This window comes from Macadamia integrifolia, chromosome 8 (assembly GCF_013358625.1).
Source record: "Macadamia integrifolia cultivar HAES 741 chromosome 8, SCU_Mint_v3, whole genome shotgun sequence".
Lineage (NCBI taxonomy): Eukaryota > Viridiplantae > Streptophyta > Magnoliopsida > Proteales > Proteaceae > Macadamia > Macadamia integrifolia.
The window spans coordinates 30,518,993-30,538,443 of NC_056564.1; the positions used below are offsets into that span (position 1 = coordinate 30,518,993).

The 19,451-nt window shown below is 38.6% G+C and overlaps 1 protein-coding gene across 1 annotated transcript in view; it reads right to left on the reverse strand.

Moving 5' to 3' along the window:
- Window positions 1–19,451, reverse strand: part of LOC122087275 (serine/threonine-protein phosphatase 4 regulatory subunit 3-like) — a 77,068-nt gene that overhangs the window by 10,199 nt on the left and 47,418 nt on the right. Inside the window, exons 15-18 of the mRNA XM_042656354.1 lie at window positions 7,944–8,014; window positions 7,734–7,811; window positions 7,473–7,566; window positions 4,997–5,095 (exon numbers count right to left, since the gene is read on the reverse strand). Coding sequence (XP_042512288.1) covers window positions 4,997–5,095; window positions 7,473–7,566; window positions 7,734–7,811; window positions 7,944–8,014 — 342 coding nt within the window. The remainder of the gene's footprint in view (window positions 1–4,996; window positions 5,096–7,472; window positions 7,567–7,733; window positions 7,812–7,943; window positions 8,015–19,451) is intronic.

The window sequence follows — 19,451 nt, forward strand, 5'->3', positions numbered from 1 at the left end:
TGAACACACAAGTGAGATAAAATGTCTTCAAAGCGGACAACAGATACCAAGTTTACTTTGAAAACATTGAGCAAGCACGCATAGTAATGAGTTTGCTATTCATAGATCAATTGTTTCTAATCAATGCCAGTTTTGCAAGGTAGAATAAAGTAATCTAAGTCCAGTTTTTCATTCCCTTTTGAAAGCCTTGGATTAAAAGATAATCCCTAGATTGCACCAACAAGAAACAGAAGCAAAATTCAACAACATAAGATTTAGAATTCTATATGGCATCCATAGGTTGGCGCAAGCACATGGGGAAGTTACTAAATTTCCAATTCCTTGATAGAGATAACATTCAAATGAGTAAAGAAGACTATGGAAGCCCTAAGAGGCCCACACTCCAAAAAATTGCCTGTCATTGATATCGAGTCATTCTTATAATCCATCAATGCCATTCCTTGCAACCAACCAAACTGCTAGAGGTGCCAAGGACTGTCATCTTTCTGCTTTAAAAGAATGAATGCCATGGATTATTACTATGGAGTCGCAAACTGACCAGTCATCATACTCATTCACTAAGGCAAACTCTCTAAAATGCGATTTTATTACCGATGTCATGTCTAAGATGGGATTTCCCTTGTGTTTGTCCACTGGATCAGAAGTTGCATCTCCTCCCCCTTGCTTCTCTGTTTTGGTTAATGGTAGCCCGACTGGTTACTTCTCATTTTCAGCTGAGATTCATTAGGGCTGCCTATTATCGCCTTACCTCTTCTCCTTGGGAATGGAAGTTCTCTCCCATAGCATTCCGGGTTGTACGGATCAGCAGCATATCTCTCCCATTCCCAAATGCAAGGCCTCAATGCTCACCCACCTAGCCTTTGTGGATGACCTCATGATCTTCTCCAAAGCTAACATGAGTCCTTGAAGACAATTATATCTTGCCTCCAGTTTTTTTAAGGCCTCTCAAGGCTGACATTAATCCTTAGAAATCCATTCTGTTCTTGGCAAGACAGGTTGATAAGGCCACTTTGGTTGACAAGACAGGTTTCTCTACTGGTAACCTTCCAGTCAAGTATTTGGGTTTCCCTTTGATTCCTACAAGGCTAACAGCTCATCATTGGACCCCTATGCTTTATCTCATCCATAAGAAGCTCCAACTTTGGAAGGTCAAGCTTCTCTTAGATGCAGATCGGTTGGTCCTTATCAAGCATGTTCTCCAATCATCTTACATCTACTGGTCTATCTGGTCAGGTATATATGGTTACCCGAATCCACTATCCGGTCCTTCGAATCCCTCATGTCGGCATTTCCTTTGGAAAGGCTCTGAATTTGCCAATTTCCTTCACCCCATCAGTTGGGCTCAACTTTGAACGCCTAAAAATGGAGTTCTAGGGCTGAGACGTATCAGGGATTAAGTTGATTTGGAAGATGGCTTCCAAGAAGAAAAGAACCTGGGTGGATTGAGTTTATTTAGGTCTACTTCAGTCTTACTCTATTTGGAGTACTTCTGTTTTGTCTTATGCTTCTTGGGTCTAGCGCAAAATTTTGTCAACTCGATCCCTTATTGTTGGAGCTATTACATCCCGCATTGATGATGGAGTATCTACCTCCCTTTGGCTAGATCATTGGCACCCTTTTGGAGTCCTCCTTCACAAGAATACTGCTAGAGCCATTTACAATTCTGGTCTCACAAAGAATTCCATGGTCTTTGACATCATCTAGGATAATGATTCCCCCCCCCCCCCCCCAAACAACCTCTTCTCCCTTCTTGTTTCCTATATGTAATGCATGGCAAAGTTCCCTAGAAACCCACTGGTAGGGGCAAGTCGGTGACAATACTATTTGGTCTCCAAATTCATCGAGCCTCTCCTCATCCGAAGCTGCTTGGGACTTTATCTGGCCTCGGGTACCTCTTCCTCCCCAACGAAAGATTGCCTGGTTCAAGTCCCACATACCTAGTCATGGCTTCATCGTTTGGAATGCTCTCTCCAACTGCCTCCAACATAGTATTTCTTACTCCATCGCCAAATCTACATTTCTCCTCTTTGCAGTCTCTGTTGGAAAGTGTGGAAGATATTGACCACCTTTTCTTTGGGTGCTCGTTCTCCTAGGGGTGTCAACCAGTCGCGTCGGGCAGGGCCAGTCTTGGTCGGACCTAGCCTGGCATGACCACTTGGAAACATTGCACTGTGAACGCTTGTTTTAAGTAAACGAGTCTAGCTTTGGAAGGCATGGTATGGTTTATAATCGGGACGGTCGATGTCAAGCTTTAATTGGGCTACCTTAAACAGGCCTTAACCGGGCTACGGACCTATTTAAGTCTAAAGGGGCTCAAACGGGCTCTAAATGTGCTTACCTTAAAATCCTTTTCTTGAGTGGGTTGAAGGCCCATAATTCTTCAATTTGAACATTAAATCACTATAGTTTTATGCAAAAATTAATCATAGTAGAAGGTGACCCAAATCTTTAATAAAGAATAGAACTGATATGAGATTATGGCTGTTTTTAATAAGGGGGGTCGGACTAGGGCTACAATGAGTCGATTCCGGTCGGGCCTATAGTCGGTTGGTTTGGTCAGGCGCCTGACGGGCTAGCTACCTGCACCGTGAACGCTCGTTTCATAAGCGTGTAGGGCTCAAGCCCGACATGTTTAACAATCTAGCCGGTCCAAGTCAGGCCATAAATGTGCCGGGCTCGGTCGGGCCTACCGGTGCGAGCTCAGAATTGATACCCCTATGTTCTCCTTTTCTGTTAGGAAAGGGATCCTCACCAAATAATGGCCAAGATATTGTCGGATTTTTTCGTTTTAAAGGGAATGGATTTGGATTCACATGACCTTTGCGGGATCTTCCATTTGTGAAGCCTACCTTCAATGCCTCCATCAACAAAATCAGGATGGAGAGTACCACAAGAAATGGACCTCCAACTCTTGGCCACTCCAGAAGATTTGGAACTACATTCCTTTGACATTAAAGCAAAGCTTTTTGTTTCTTCAACCACTTGTAAAGATTCCCCAAGCTCCTTGTATCTTGGCTCCCCGTCTTCCCTTGAGGAGTGGTCCTTGTGTGTTTATCTTTTCTTTTTTCTTTTCCCCTTAGGGCATGTATTTTTTCTTCTCTTTAGTAATGAATTAGATTATTCACCCAAATATATATATATATATATATATATATATATTTAGGCCACCAGCATGGTTTAAAGCATCGTTCCGTATCATATAGACCAATATCGATACTATAAGCACCAATACACAGTGATATGCAGCCTATATACACTGATACGTAACAGTACTTAAGATATATATATCAATAGAACCCATTTATTTCACTTTTGAAACAAGTATGTTCTTCTAGCTGGCGGTGCTTTAAGTTTCCAAAATTTGAAGCACACTAAAAAATCGCTCTCCCTTTCATTTCTTGGACTTGGGGCCTTGAATCATTTATATAAAATGATTCAATATCTACAATCAAATTGATGTTTAGAGGATTGAAGCATAAAAAATTATCTAATTGAAGCTAAACACAAGTACAAAATAGGAAAGTTGAAAAACTTGACTTTTTTTTTTCGCAAAACTTTGTTTTACTTCTATTTTTTGCTATGTCTGAGTAGATATAGGTAAAACAAACTAAAACATTCGTCAAACAAGAATTATTGTAACAATTTGTTCATAGATTTTAAAATTTCTCAGAAAGTCGATAATAGACTATTACTATATGTAAGAAACCTCATCCCTTATAACAATCTCAATATAGTTTTCTCCATTTTAGTGTTTATACACGATACATGTTATATATTGCTTAATTATACTTTTGTTTTTTTAATGCAAAAGTGTATTTCCATGTGTATCTTGTCCATTTCTATGTGTAGCTTTAAAGTATCTTGCGTATCTCCGATACGATACGCTTCGATACAAGATACTTTAATCCCTGGCCACCAGGTCACTCTAGCAAGAGGTAACAACCTAGAATGAAACAACTGTTAAGTCACAGCAAAGCGACAATTTGCAGTCACACATTGATTCAAACAAGCAAAAACAACATGATGTAAGTACAGAAAATATCAACACCTCCATATGACAACCCAACTAACATGCATTCCCTCTTTCCTATCGCCAATCCTTCCTGCTCCATTTTTGCTCCTATTTACCTATAACCTCCATATATAGTAACACCTATAAACTCCCCATTTTATATACTAATTTTTGTAAGGCAAAAAGGCCATTACACAGCCAGTATAGACAAGCTTGTCTCCACAGTTGGCCTCCACTTTGAGCAATCAGGTTTGATCACGTGCGCAAGGGTAAGAACAGAAACAAAGCAAACCCCAACCATTTGGTAGAGGTAGGACAACAAATTTGACAGGTGGTCAATGCAAACAGTCCTCTTCTAGGCAGCAGCTGGATTGGTCATATTAGAAACAACCCCTTGGCAATCTAAATAACTATAAATTGTGGATAATTGATAGAACCACTCTGATCAAACAATCAAAAAACATAATATCTTATGTTAAATATTTATAAACCACACATCCTCTTAACCCTTTAATATAAAGTATACCATCTTAAGTTTTCTGAGTCTTGCAAAAAAATCACAGTACATTGTACATTTCATGATAGGATTATTGATATGTAATAACGAAAAATAAAAAATTATGATATTAATGCAACAACAACAACAAAAAACACAGCTTTATCCCAACTTAATGGGGTTAGCCACATGGATCCATAATCCCCCTCCCAAAAAAAAAAAATAATAATAATAAAATAGTCTCCTTCCCCTAATGCTTAAACTCGTAAGCAAAATATCTAAAGATCTATTTTTTATTTTTGGGGGGTGGGTGGGGAAGAATAGATTATGGCAACAAATGTTCACACAATTTTCAGATAAACACAGTCGCCTTTCTCCTTATGCTCAAACAAATAAGAAAATATCCAACAACATGAGCACAACAATGACAACATAAAGTGACTTTTTTTTTCCCTGGAGGGGGGGGGGATCATGTATAATCATTGCACCTGGGTTCCACACAAGGTGTACGAGTCCAATAAGCTGCGAAGAATTTCAAGAAACTGACAATGCATGTCCTCCCCAAAGTCTGTTAGCATACCTTTGACCTGTATAAAGACCAGCATAATTCATTTATTAGTGAAGAAAATATGTAAACAAAAGTAACATCAAACACAGCTCTTAAAGCAGACAAAAAAAAAAAAAAAAAAGAATTATGAAAATAAGAATACATAATGTCAGCAGTAACAGAAGACCACACAGCAATTCATTGAATGAGTTAAGGTATGCACCAAATACAGAATATTTAGATATATTAAAGGAAGAGTATTGCAGTATTGTGCCGTTATTCCCACTTTTAGCTGCATTTTTCAATTTACACATTTATAGAAAAATATATATATATATATATATATATATATTATTTAAAAAAAGGTAAATCACAGTTTCAATAGAAATGTCTTTTGGAACGCTAGTTTTTGCCATGTAAAAAGGTTGAGCAGCAACCCAATCATTGGATAGGAAGGGTAACATCTAATTGGACACTGATCAAGTTTCAGAGCCAAATGTAAGGATAGAATCATGTAACTGTGTTTTCTGATCTCCAGCAGTTGATTCAAGCCTTTGAATTGTTCGAATGGAGTGTGTTTTTTTCCTCTAATGTATTACTGTGCAAAGGGCTACAGATGGGTGTGCCATGTGAGAATGAATTTCATATTTTGCGCTTTAGTTTAGTTTTAAGGTATATGGACTTATAGATCTGAATAGATTATATTTCTGTACGAAGCAAAGTGGAGTCTATTCACACAATACTTCACCCTATACATGTGCGGGGTGTTGTCAACGCATTCAATGGCAGTAGTCCACTAAATGTTTTAATATAATCAGTAGTACACTAAATGTTTTCAATATAGTCAGTAGTCTAAAAGAGAGGCATATGCTGGCTTTTAATAGTCAGCACAATCGTGATCTAGATATATATATATATATATATATAATTGTTGTTGTCTGGTTATTTTCAGTAAATGGATATGGTTTTACAGAAACCTGGTTATTTCCTGTCCAATTGGTTCTATTTCTGGGTTTATATCATTAGTTAAATCTCGTCTTTCTCCAACCTATTCCGAGTTCTGCATTTTTATTTCTGGTTTAATTATTAGTTTTCTATGTAAATCTAAGTTCTTTTTCTTTGAGGGTTCTTGAACCCTAGAATTGGCATCTATCACTGGCCATTCCCTCTTATTAGATCTGGATGATATCTATTTCTCCTCTATTACTTTGTATAATTATTAAAAACCCATCACCTGCAAGATTCATACAATGCCCGCATCATTCACTTTCAATTTCATCTGTCAATTATTCTCGACCATTTCACTAAAGGCTTGAAGCTTTAATGGTACAACTAGAGAAGATAAAATAAGGAATGAACAAATTAGAGCTAATTTAAGAGTAGCTCCAGTACCTGAGAAGTTGTGAGAAAGTCGTTTGAGATGGCTTGGACATGTGAACCGGAGGCCATTCAATCAATTACTGAGGGGTGATTTAGATTGATGGAGTTAAAAGAGCCAGAGACAGGCTTAAAATGACACTTAGGAGAAGTGGTGAGGAAAGATATACATAGCTTAGGATTAGTAACAACTAACAAGTATGACTATGAATAGAGCAGATTGGAGAAAAAGGATCCATGTATCCAAACCCATTTTGTTGGGATAGGGCTGTGTTGTGTTGAGAAAAGCTTGAAGTATTAATGGATTTTCAAAGCCTTATTTACCGAAACTTGACGTGAGCAGGGACCTTAGACAACAACTGCCCGCAAACGTACAGACTGACCACTCAGCCACAGAAAATATTATGACCATACTGGAAGGCCTTCCTATGCTGGTCATGCAGGATATATGCCAAAATTTTCACTGTATTCTCCAATGATAATAACAAACATACAGCACAGTGCATTTCCTATATCAGAATGTACCAAAATGTCATGAAATTTCCTACAATGTGTGGCATAATAAATTAAAAATGTCATCAAAAGCAAGTCAACAGTAGCATCTGCTGATCAGCAAATATGTCAGCTGACATACTTGCTAATATGCAAACTGAAAAAAAAAAAAAAAAAGTTCCCCCTAGGCTAAACTGAAAGTACAGATCCCATATAAGCGATAGAAGGCATGTTGCGCTCCATTTTCTTCTCTAACTCAAGAATTTACAATAACCCCCCCGCTTAACAGCTACAGTGTGAATTCACACTAGACAGCTGATGCTAAATAATTTAAACTCTCAATTGTATCACAGCCGTAATAGTGGTTATTAACAGCATTTTATTTTCTAATAATATTAATTGATTTTGCATCTGACACCGTTAGATCTTACTTACACCACTGAAGCATCCAGCCCACCTTTACACCTTCAACAAGATTACATAACCACCCACATGGAATATCTACTTCAAAAATACACGGGTTAGCGAAGAAAAGAAAACTTGCATACCACAAGCCCAAGAAGCGGAATGCCCTCCTGTCGAAACACATATGACCTAAGAAGGTTTGGATCCTGGTTTAGGAAAAGAATAAGGATGTCTGTCCTGCATTCCACATAGAATGGATAATTATTGACATAAATGTCGTTTTTCTTTGAAAACTTAAAATGCAAAAAAAAAAAAATATATATATATATATATATATATATATAGGACCAGAGATATGACAAAGTGTCTCAAATCATATAGAATACAATTGCAAGGATAATTACCCAGTTAATACAAGCCTTTTATCTGGACTCTGCAAAGTATCAGTTATGATGTCAAAGATGCCTTCATTCATCAGATCCCTAAAGAAAATATGAAAGTATCAGAGGTTCCCACTCCTGAAATAATATGCGAACATCACCAAAATTGCAACACAATAAATTTCGCCAAAACAACTTAATCCCTAGATCAAAGCATAAGTCACAATTGGCTACCTAAACAGTCGCAATTGCTGGACCAGCTGCAAGCTTTTACTCAAGCTACAAAATTCGTGCAAGAAGAAAACCTGTTTCAGAAGGATGTTAAGAAAGTCAATCCTCAGAAGTGCCTCGACACACGATAATACATCCATGATTCCACTACCATGCCTAAACTGATAAGTTACCATTAGAAGCCATTCTATGGACAAAACTTCCAAGATTTTCCTTATGTTGGACTTAAACGTATTTTTAGTTAATTCTCTTTGATTGTGAATAATTGCACAAACGACCGCAAAGTGAACTATAAACACAAAACGAGAAAAAGAAAGATACAGTAGGGAAAAACTATTTTACCCCATACCAATTTGCATATTGTACAGAATAATTGTGGTAAACAGTTATTGTATCATTATAAGTTATCTGCAAATATTCCTGCTGACAATCATTTTTTTAAAAAGAAATGGAGGAAATATATAGGCATGGACTTGCATAACTTTAGAATCCAGCCACCAATAAATGTTAACTCCAGCTTTAATTTTCAATCTGGGTACCATAACGGATTTCAGAGTTGTTTTATAGAAGTCCACATTTTTTAAATTTCGAAAATAAAATACAACACAGCAGACGGTAGTGGAAGGATGATGAAACAATTCCAACCGTTGGATAGAGCATGAACTCAGAGAACCAATTTGGAGTCATACTATAGAAGCCCGTACTTGTTTTCTCTTATCATAGATGAGTTAACCAAGAACATTTTAGAAGAGGTACCTTGGTGGTGTATTCTCTTCGCCAACGACATCGTTTTACTCGACAAAAACAGCAATTAACACTAAGTTAGAGCTATGGATATCAACCTTAGAAACAACAGGTTTTAAAAAATTAGTAGATCGAAGACAAATATATGATGCATAACTTCAGCCACTCTATGATGGATAATGAAAGGGTGCAGATTGAGGAGAGAGAGATTCCACAAAAGGACTATTTTAGATATCATGGGTCAATCATAAATAAAGAAGATGATATAGAGGATGATGTCTCTCAAAGAATTAAAGTCAGATGGATGATGTGGAGAGGTGCATCCGGAGTGTTTGGTGACCGACCTATCCCTTTTAAGCTTAAGGGAAAATTCCATCGGACTATTGAGCGTCCGGCTATGATGTACGGAGCGGAATGTTAGGCAGTTAAAAAGTGTCATATAGAGAAGATGTGTGAAAGAGATGAGGATGTTAAGATGGATGTGTGGCAAAACTAGGGAAGGATAAAATAAGAAATGAGCGTATTAGAGCTGATTTGGGGGTTACATCGATCAATGACAAGCTCTGAGAAAACTGTTTGAGGTGGTATGGTTATGTTCAACAAAGGCATAGCGATGCCCCAGTAAAGAGGAGTGATAGGATTCAGATTGAAGGGGCTACAAGAGCTAGGGGCAACCTTAAAATGACCTCAGGAGAAGTTGTTAGGAATGACATGCGCGATTTAGGTCTTGTACCAAGTATGGCCTCAGATAGAGTTTATTGGAGAGCAAGGATACATGTGGTAAGATTCTCCTAATGTGCCTCTTTTCTCTTACTTTCATCATTCACCTCTCACTTTTCATATTGCATTCATCATCTTTCATTTGTCATGTTCCATTTTTCATTTCACATATATTTTTCTTTTCGTCTTTTCTCATCGCTCCTCCCCCCCTTTCTTTGTTTTAGAATACAATTTTCCTTACTTTTTATGTTTGAATCTATGTAGCCGACCTCATTAAGTTGGGATAAGGGATAGTGATTTGAATTAACAATATGTCAAATTTCCAAGCCAAAATCAATCACATATCCTTTTATCTATTGACATGCACACTCATGGTCGTCCTGAACTTTCAAAGGTTATTTTTTCTACTAAACAATTCCATTGAAGTAGTAGCTTAATATGTTTGCAGGGGACCCATCTGCCTGTCCACAAAATTTGGACCCACTGCAACCTGCCACCAAGGCCATATTTGGTTAATACAGGAAGCATTCCTCAATGGGCTGTGCTGTCCAGGAGACCATTGCTCTACATATAATGATGTAGGTGAAAATTTAGACACGGGAATTTTAAAGAGCAGAAGGGATCATGATAGATAATAAAGGATGGGTCGAACGTGAGTTTATCCACCACGTACATTACATGGAATGACTTGCGTTTTCCCAGGGCCTAAGGAAAGTGCCTAGAATATAACATCTATTTCCTACTATGTCAAAAGAATGCCTCCTATTTCAAAATTAGGGCTAAACAATGACCACCCAGTCTTGGCTTTCAGTGAACTGGTGATTGAGATGATAGGACATCCCTCGGTGATCCAAGTGTGCAAGAAGGTTTCACTACAAAGATAAAGACGCAGCCTAATATTAGATATCCAGGTAATGACACTTCCACAAAATCTTTGATTGAAGAGATAAGATGCAAAATAAACATTGGTCCACCAACTAATTAGACATCCAGGTAATGACATTTGTGCAGTCCTTCGACAATAGTTTTGTTGTGAGATTTTCAAGAACCCGATCCAAACTGCATTTCAAAGACAAAAGCTCAGCAATGGTAGTCCCCCTCCCCAATAGGATTAGAATAAACCCCTGTCACCGAGCCACTAAACAACCAAGGTTTAAGATCTCGCTCTCACCCCCCATCCCGCTGATCCAAAAAAGAGAGATCTCGCCGAGATCATATATTTTTTCCCAATCGACCCGGTGGTTGGTCTCGGTTGCCATATGATCTTTGTAGCCCCTGAAACTTAGTATTTATCCTATTTTAGGCCTTCTAAACACAATGAAAACATCAGCTTTTTAAACAATCAAACCTAAGACAGTACTTTAACTTTGTACCCTACATAAGTAGTCTCCGACTCTTCGGACCCTATGCCATTATGCTCTATTCCACATTCCACAATCAACACACGACACAACATAATCATAAGAATTTAAAACTCACCATAGATAATTACTTAACTGTATAACAATTAACATTGATGACTAATGATTCACATTCACATATATGGAAAATTGAAGTAACTCCAAATGTGGATGAGGAGGTAATATTCTCTACTCTTTAAGCTTCAATGAGTGTAGGAATGGATATCTTCAAGTAAAAGCACCAAAATCCTTGCTCCTTAGTGTTTTTTCTTCAAAAAGGTAGAAAGAGAAAGAGGGGAGATCTTGGCGAGACATAGGTGAGATCTCGAAATCCCAATCGAGTTTTTGTACAATTATAACTCGCCATACATCTCGTCCCGCCTTTTCAAAAAAGAGAGATACTAGCAAGATCTCGCCGAGATCTTAAACCATGTAGACAACATGATAGTACCACCAACCCAAGAAGGCCCATAGTTTCTGGTAAGTTTTAGGCATAAGGGCATTCTGGCCTTATCAGTTACTATTTTGTATTAGGGTTAACTATCGCAGGTTACAGGGGTAGTTCTGTACCTGTCTTATTTTTTGAATATATATATATCAAAGGTCTAACCTGCGGCAGTAATGTAGGACTAAATTGGACACCCAATTAGACCCAAAACTGCAGGAACTTTTAAAACAAAGAACAACCAAAACCAACCCCTACCATGTATCATAAATTAAATTCAACAACAAACCAGAAATAGTACCGAACGCACAGAACAGCAACGCAGGGACTAAACAAACCAGTAGCAGTTTAGAACTAATCCAGGGACTATTAAAGTGCTAAAAGTCTTCAGAAATCAGAATAGATATTCAGCAGTACAGCAGGTTATCGATCTCAAGAGAATAACAGCAGAGTCCAATCCAACAATGATTCTTAGGACTAAACCAGGAACAGATAGGAGTCCCTTCAGATTTAAGTTAACAGAATATTAAGAACAGCAGTCCAGAAAACACTATTCAAATCGGTAGAACCAGAATCTAGAAAATAGAAACTTCAGTTCACTAAAAGATGAAAATCTGGAGATTTCTAATATCTCATCAATGGCTGAGCAGAATCAGCCAATATTTGGGTCGATCCACACTGGTATGGGGAGGAACCTTCGATTAAAAAACTGGACCAATCGGATTCTCAGATCTTGTCATTCCAGCAGGGGCGGATGCTCTGTATTGCAGAATTTTCTAGGCAGCAGAGTGACAGATTACATACCTGGTTTTGTAGCCCTAATAAGTCTTGAAAGAGATATAAAAACTTAAGAGAATAATACTTGAAGTAGACCTCCTGGACTTCACGCCGCAAGGAGTCAATTGAATCAAACACCAATTCCTTCAGCCTTGATCAAACACAAGACAACTCTTCATGAAGAAGACAACAACAACAACCATTATTTTTTTATCAAACTCATTCTAGGCTTTTAGGAGCCTCCTCTTCTTTATTTATAATGTTAATGGGAGAGGGAATTACAAAATAGAAGGTTCCTCAAAAAGGAAACCAAATATTCTCCTCATACAATAGTTACTAAAAACTGAAATTAGAAATTAGTTGAAAAAGGAAACTAACTACTAATGACTTTACTCAATTAATAACTTGACTCCTAAGGAAACAAATATAACTCAAATCAAACCCAACTAAAAAGGAAACTAATGAAAAAAGGAAACTGATGTAGGAGATTCCTAGGGGACTAGGTTTCCTACAAGATTAACTAACTAGGTAGGGTTACCTCAAGGGACTTGGGTAGACAGGACAAAATAAACTTAGCAAACAAGATTTAACATGCAAAATAGAATAAGATTAATAAACAAAGTAGCAAAGGGCAATAATAATCTAGGAAGAAAAACACACAAGCTCACTCAAGCTTCAAGGAAAAACATGGGGTAGGGAACATGGTAGCAACCAAAATTAGGCTGCAACACTAGTTTATTAAGCATCAAAAGTAGATAAAAACCCCATGCTATATGCTCTAAAATCAATTGTACTAGTAATAAGAAGACCAGCAATACTTAAGGCAAACAGTGTGATACATAAAAGGTTAAACAATGGCAAAAGGGGGGTGGGTTTTAATGGAAGTAACAGGGTAAATAATGAGGGGATAATGGAGGGTATGGGAGGGTTTACTCTATACTTATCTGCTGCCCAGGCCTGAGAATAAAGGGAGAGAACCCAGAATCGAAGAAGATGTCCAACAGCAGTCTGATTGTTGAAAAGAGATCAGCAGCAGCCCAATCCTTGTCGTAAAGGATAACAACAACCCAGTATTGAAGAGAAGATCAGCAACAGTTCAGCATCAAAGGCAGCAGCAACAGTTCAACATCAAAAGGTAGTAGCAGCAGCAGATGTTGGCCGGCAGCAGTAGACAGTAAGCAGCAGCAGTAACAGTATATAATAGCAGTTCGAGTCAACAATCAAGCAATAGTTCCAATGAGAAAAGGTATAAAAGTAAGAGAGGGAGGTAAGAGAAGAGAGAACCAAGAGAGAATAAAGAGAGAAAAGGCGAGAAAGAGAGGGTGAGAAAGACGAGATTGAAAGAGAGAGAATCGTGCGAGGGGTAGGGGGTTTGCTCCTTGGCTGTTTTTTTCAATTATCATTCATTAATTAGAACCATGGCCAATGGCCTTACATAAATAAGAGACTAATTACTAAAAAGAAAAGATTATTCTAGAAATGCTATTTCATAAACAAAGAAACTTTCTAAAAAGAAATCAATAGGATAATTACTTAGTTTCTTAATTAACTTAAAGACTCAAATAAAAAAATCCTAGGAAATAAAACTACTAAACTATCAGATTTGGTGGAGGCCACACAATCTTGGCAAAATTTGGAAGCAGAGGACTCGATCCAGCGCTGAAAAGGCTGGATCGAGCCTTCCTTTCTTCTTCTTCTTTCTTCTTCCTTCTTCCTTCTTCTAATCCTCCAACCACAAAGAAAGTTGGGTCTTCTTCTTCCTTCGGCTGTACGTCTTGATGTCCCCATCAGAAACTTAGTAATTCCGTACTCAATCTTAGAGCCCTCTTTTAGACCCATAAAAGTGGTCTATTACACTCAAAACACATGGGATCAAAGGCCCAACATGTATAGAACCCAACCCTAAGCTTATTCCTAATAAAACAAGCCTATTTAGGAAACTAATATGCATCAGGCAGACTACTTTGGTCTGAGCCGCAGGTTAGTTCCCCCATTGGGACTGATTTGTGCTCTCGCCTCTTCCCTCTCTTCTATCTTCTTCTTTTTTTCTTTCCTTCTTTTCTTAGTTTGATTGCAGGATTTTGGAATTCTAACATTCCTCTCTGTTGATTTCATTCTTCCGCTAACCTCTCTGGTGTGCAGCAGCCTACTGCTGCGTTTACTATGGCTTAAATCATATGGGTGTTAGATAATGTCTCTTTGCTCATTTTATTAATTGACAATCGAAGACTGATTTTTGACAGGGTTTTATATACCTCATCAATTTTTGCCCCATGGTCTGTAACCCTAAACTCCTAAACCCTAAACCCTACATGTGATCGTTTGTTTGGTGATGACTATGGAGAGATCAGGTCTTGATAATATGGCTCTGTAATAGAAACCCCCATTCTATGGTACTATATAGATATACATACAGGTGATTGTTTGCCTCTACATCAGCAATCCTTTATTTTCTATTTTTTTTGGTTCCTCATGGCTGAGACCAAAACTACCACTGCTACATCTTCCTCGGACAATGTGAATGTCCAGATTACCTCTCTCAAGCTCAAAGGAAGTTCGAACTACCTACTTTGGGCTCAATCTGTGAAGGTTTAACTTATGGACAAGGATAAATTTCAATATACTACCTCTAATTCTCCCCAGTCGTCTGATAAGGGATATAATAACTGCATGAACGAAAATGCATTAATTTTGATCTGGTTATGGAATAGTATGGAACCAGATATCGCTACCAATGTCATGTTCCACACTACTGCAAAAGGGGTATGGGATGATTTGAAGAAAACCTACTCCCAGGAGAAGCATATGACACATATCTATGATATCCATGAGAAGTTCCAATTTCGCCAATCTGTCAGGTCTCTGTCAGAATACTACAGTGCTTTCAGGGGAATGGTTGAAGAACTCAATGTCTTCCAACCCTTGACTACAGATATTAAAAAGCTCAAAGCTCAGTGTAATGAATTCTTTGTTTTCAAGTTCTTGGCTAGCTTGAATAATGACCCGAAGGCAGTGAAGGGTCACTTGCTGGCGACACTATCCCTACATTGAACGATACCTACTCACACCTTCAGCGCATCACATCTTCTATCAAACCTGATCAGTCCACCAAAGACAATTCAGCCTTTCTTGCCAACTGTGGACATGGTCGAGGTCGTGGGGGAGGCCGTTCTCGTCTGGACGGGGTTCTAGTGGACAACACTTTGATCGTGGACAACAATCTGATCGTTCTTCTCGCCAATGCTCTTACTGTGGGAAGCCCAACCATACTGTAGAGCATAGTTTTTAAGGCGTTGGTAAGGCGACACCTTAGCAATGCCTTGGCACTGATGCCGTCTAGAGATGGTAAGGCAGTGCTCCGCCTTATTGAAGTGGCACCTTATGGGTTTTTTTTTTTTAAACACATTTTAAAATTACTTGATGAAGATTCTAAATATAAATTTTTTATTGGTAGGTGTATGGTTGTTAACACTTGAGATGTATGGGATCAGCCTTACTCCACAAAAAATAACCAAAACAAACAAAACAAAAACCCGATTCACAAACAGGGTTTTGATTTTATCAAGGGTTTTAAGAAAAGGGCTTTGAGAAGGAATCAAGGAACAAAGAAGAACCACTGATCTAGGCGATCATTTTGCTCCCGCAGTGGTGAGCTTCATTCTTCTTTGATAGGAGTAGAAATATAGTGGATGACCTTAGGGCTTAGGCACTCATTTTGGCATCATAGAGGTACGTATAATAAATACTTGTATTTTTTATGTCTTTTTTTCTTTATATTTATAATTTTGTTTCATAATTATGTATTTATATTATATGTTAATAAGTTATGATGATTGATGATTGATGAAGATGAACTTAATTTATTCACTTTATTGATTTGTTTTCTTGATGAATATCTTACATTGGTATGAATATGAACCTTTAATATTTATTTAACATATGAATAATAGGATTCAACTAGGATTTGAGCCAAATACATTGGTTTTATAAAAAAAAATTATACAAGAACGCTTTAGTCGATAAGGCGACGCTTTATGCCCGCCTTATCACTAAGGTGATCCGAAAGACCCTCAGACGCTTCCATCGTCTTACCGCCTTAAAAACTATGTTGTAGAGACTTGTTGGGCAAAGCATGGCAAGCCAGAGTGGGCAACCCAATTAGCCAATCATGCAATGTCAGATGATGGTACTGACCTGGTGTCTCCTAATGATACTAAACCAGAGACTTCTTCAGGAAACTCTTTTACTTGTCTACGTGATGATATCAATCAATTACTAAGGCAGTTGCATACTCCTAAGGCATCCTAATACATCTAATGGTGTGTCTACATCCACTGCTACCTTGGCACTAGCAGGTACATCAAGCCTTCTTACCACTACTTCTACACCCTAGATTATTGATTTAGGGGCCTCTGCTCATATGACTGGTAAGTCATCCCTGTTTAAGTCTTTTTCCTCCATTATCACATCTACATCTGTTCTTGCAAATGGTGCTTCAACCCCTGTTTTAGGTCATGGTACTATCTCACCTACAACCTCACTTAACCTGTCCTTTGTGTCACATGTTCCCCAATTTCCATTAAGTCTTCTCTCCGTAAGTCAGTTAACAAAGTCCTTAAATTGCTCCGTAACTTACTGCTCTTCTTACTGCGTTTTTCAGGATCTTCACATGAGGAAGATGATTGGTGGCGGGCGTGAAAAAGATGGTTTATATCATCTCTATTGTGGTACTACTACTTCCGCTGCTGTTACAGCCGTTGGGGATGTGACTCCTTTCCAATAGCATTGTCGTTTAGGTCATTTGTCATTGTCTAGGCTGCAATTTTTATTTCCTAGCTTTAAGTCTATACCAAGGTTAAAGTGTGAAACATGTGAGTTAGGAAAGCATCACCGTGTGTCTTTCCCATCTCGCTCAGTGCTTCAGAGTCCTTTATTTTCCTTAGTTCATTCAGATGTTTCGGGTCCTTGTCGAGTTAGCAATAGGTTTGGGTTTCGATATTTTGTGACTTTTTTTGATGACCACTCTCGTCTTACATGGTTGAACTTGTTAAAGGATCGATCTGAATTTTTATGTGTTTCAGACTTTCTATAATGAAACAAAAACTAAATTTGGCATTTTAATTAAGGCCTTTCGTTCTGACAATGCTTTAGAATATGTCCAAAATGAGATTTCTGATTTTTGTGCTGCCTGTGAGATGATACACCAGACTAGTTGTTTTTATACCCCTCAACAAAATAGGGTGGCTGAGCGCAAAAATCGGCATCTCCTTGAGGTAGCACGGGCAATTATGTTACATATGCATGTTCCAAGATCCTTTTAAAGTGATGGCGTTTTAACTGCCTGTCATTTAATTAATCGCATGCAATCTTCCGTGCTTTCCGATCGATCTCCTTTTTCTATTGTTTTTCCTAACCTGCCTAGTTTTTCGGTTCCTCCTCGTGTCTTTGGCTATGTCTGTCTTGTTCACAACTTGCATGCTTTGTTCGATAAGTTATCTCCCAGGTCCACTAAATACATCTTTTTGGGTTATTCCCATACTCAGAAAGGATACAGGTGCTATGACCCGACCACTCACCGCAACTTTGTTAGTGTTGATGTGTCCTTTTTTTAAGGCACACCCTTTTTTCCTTCCCAGGAATCCCATCCTGGGACTGAGGGGACTTCTCGAGCTCCACCTCCTATCTCTACACTCATTCCTTTCCCTGATACCCTTAGTGCCAGCGTCCCACTTCCTCTACAGGTTTATCAGCACCGAAAGCAGCTTGAAAAGCCTAGTGGTAATACTATTACTTAAGGGTGTCAATTCGTGGCCCGACCCGACTAAACCGACCGTTTATAGACCAGCCGGGCCTGGACCGTTTATTAAACGTGTCGGGCTTGTGCCCGGCCCGTTTACAAACTGTTGGTCTCAATTTTGCTACTTGGACCGTCGAGTGCCCGACCGAGACCGTCCTATTATGCACCGACCTGGCCCGACCCTTTAATGATTGTAGAATACCTATTTTACCCCCCAAATTAAAGAGTAAAAACTAAAATGTAAAGACATGTTCACATTTTAAATAATGGTTATATTTGGTATCATTTATTGATTTATTGTCATTTTTTTAGGCTTGCATAAGTGGGCTGGAATATAAGAGCACATTTTAAAGAGGACACGTTTAAAAACCGATTAAAGCCCGTTTAACATTAAACATGTCCGTAGCCCGGTTAAGGCCCGACTAAAGCCCGATTAAAGTTGCCCGATTATAGCCCGAGGTTAACCGACCAAATATAAAGCGTACCATGCCCTCAATAACTAAGCCCCAATTAATTAAATGGGCGGACACAGTGCAGCCTTTGAAAGTCTTTAAGCCCGATTAAGCCCGACCGAAACCGGACCAGCCCGACCGATTGACACCCCTACTATTACTCTAGTCGATTCGCTACCTCCACTACTGCCCTCCTCTGGTGAAGCTCCAATCCCTACTGTCTCAGATGACTTACCAATTGCTCATCGTAAAGGTACACACTTGCACTAAAAAATCTCTGGCTGTGTATCCCATTGATAAATTTGTTTCCTTGTCTCATCTTCCATCACTTATCCATGGTATTGCATTATCTATTTCTACTCGTACCATTCCCAAATCTCATGTTGATGCCTTGAGTATCCCTAGATGGAAAACTGCCATGGATGTAGAAATAGATGCTCTCTTGCACTGTGCCACCTGGAGTCTGGTAGATTTATCTCCTGGTAAGGACTTGGAGAAGTGTCACTGGGTTTATACTATTAAGTATCATTTTAATGGCTCTGTTGAGCGGTTGAAGGCCTGTTTGGTTGCCAAGGGGTATACTCAAACATATGGGGTTGATTATTTTGAGACATTCTCTCCTGTTGCTAGGCTGAACTCTGTTCACCTTCTTATTTCTCTTGCTGTTAACTATGATTGGCCGTTGTTTCAGTTGGAAATCAAGAATGCCTTTTTATATGGTGATCTGCAGGAAGAAGTGTAAAATGGAGCAACCTCCTGGATATGTTGCTCAGGGGAAGAATAGAGGTCGAGTGTATCGTTTACACAAGGCTATCTATGGGCTTAATCAGTCCTCTCAGGCATGGTTTGACAAATTTAGTACTACTGTGGTAACTTGTGGGTTTTCCCAATGTTATTCTAATCACTCTGTCTTTGTTCGTCGCAGAGGTAATAAATTGATTGTCTTAGTGGTTTATGTGGATGATATTATTCTCACTGGTAATGATGAGGCGGGAATTTCTGAAGTTACGAAGTACTTGCAACAACACTTTCAGACCAAAGACTTAGGCCAACTTCACTATTTTCTTGGCGTTGAAGTGGTCAGATGCAAGAAGGGGATCAATTTATCTCAAAGGAAGTATGTGTTGGATCTTTCATCGAATACTGGTATGCTTGCATCCAGACCTGTGGATATCC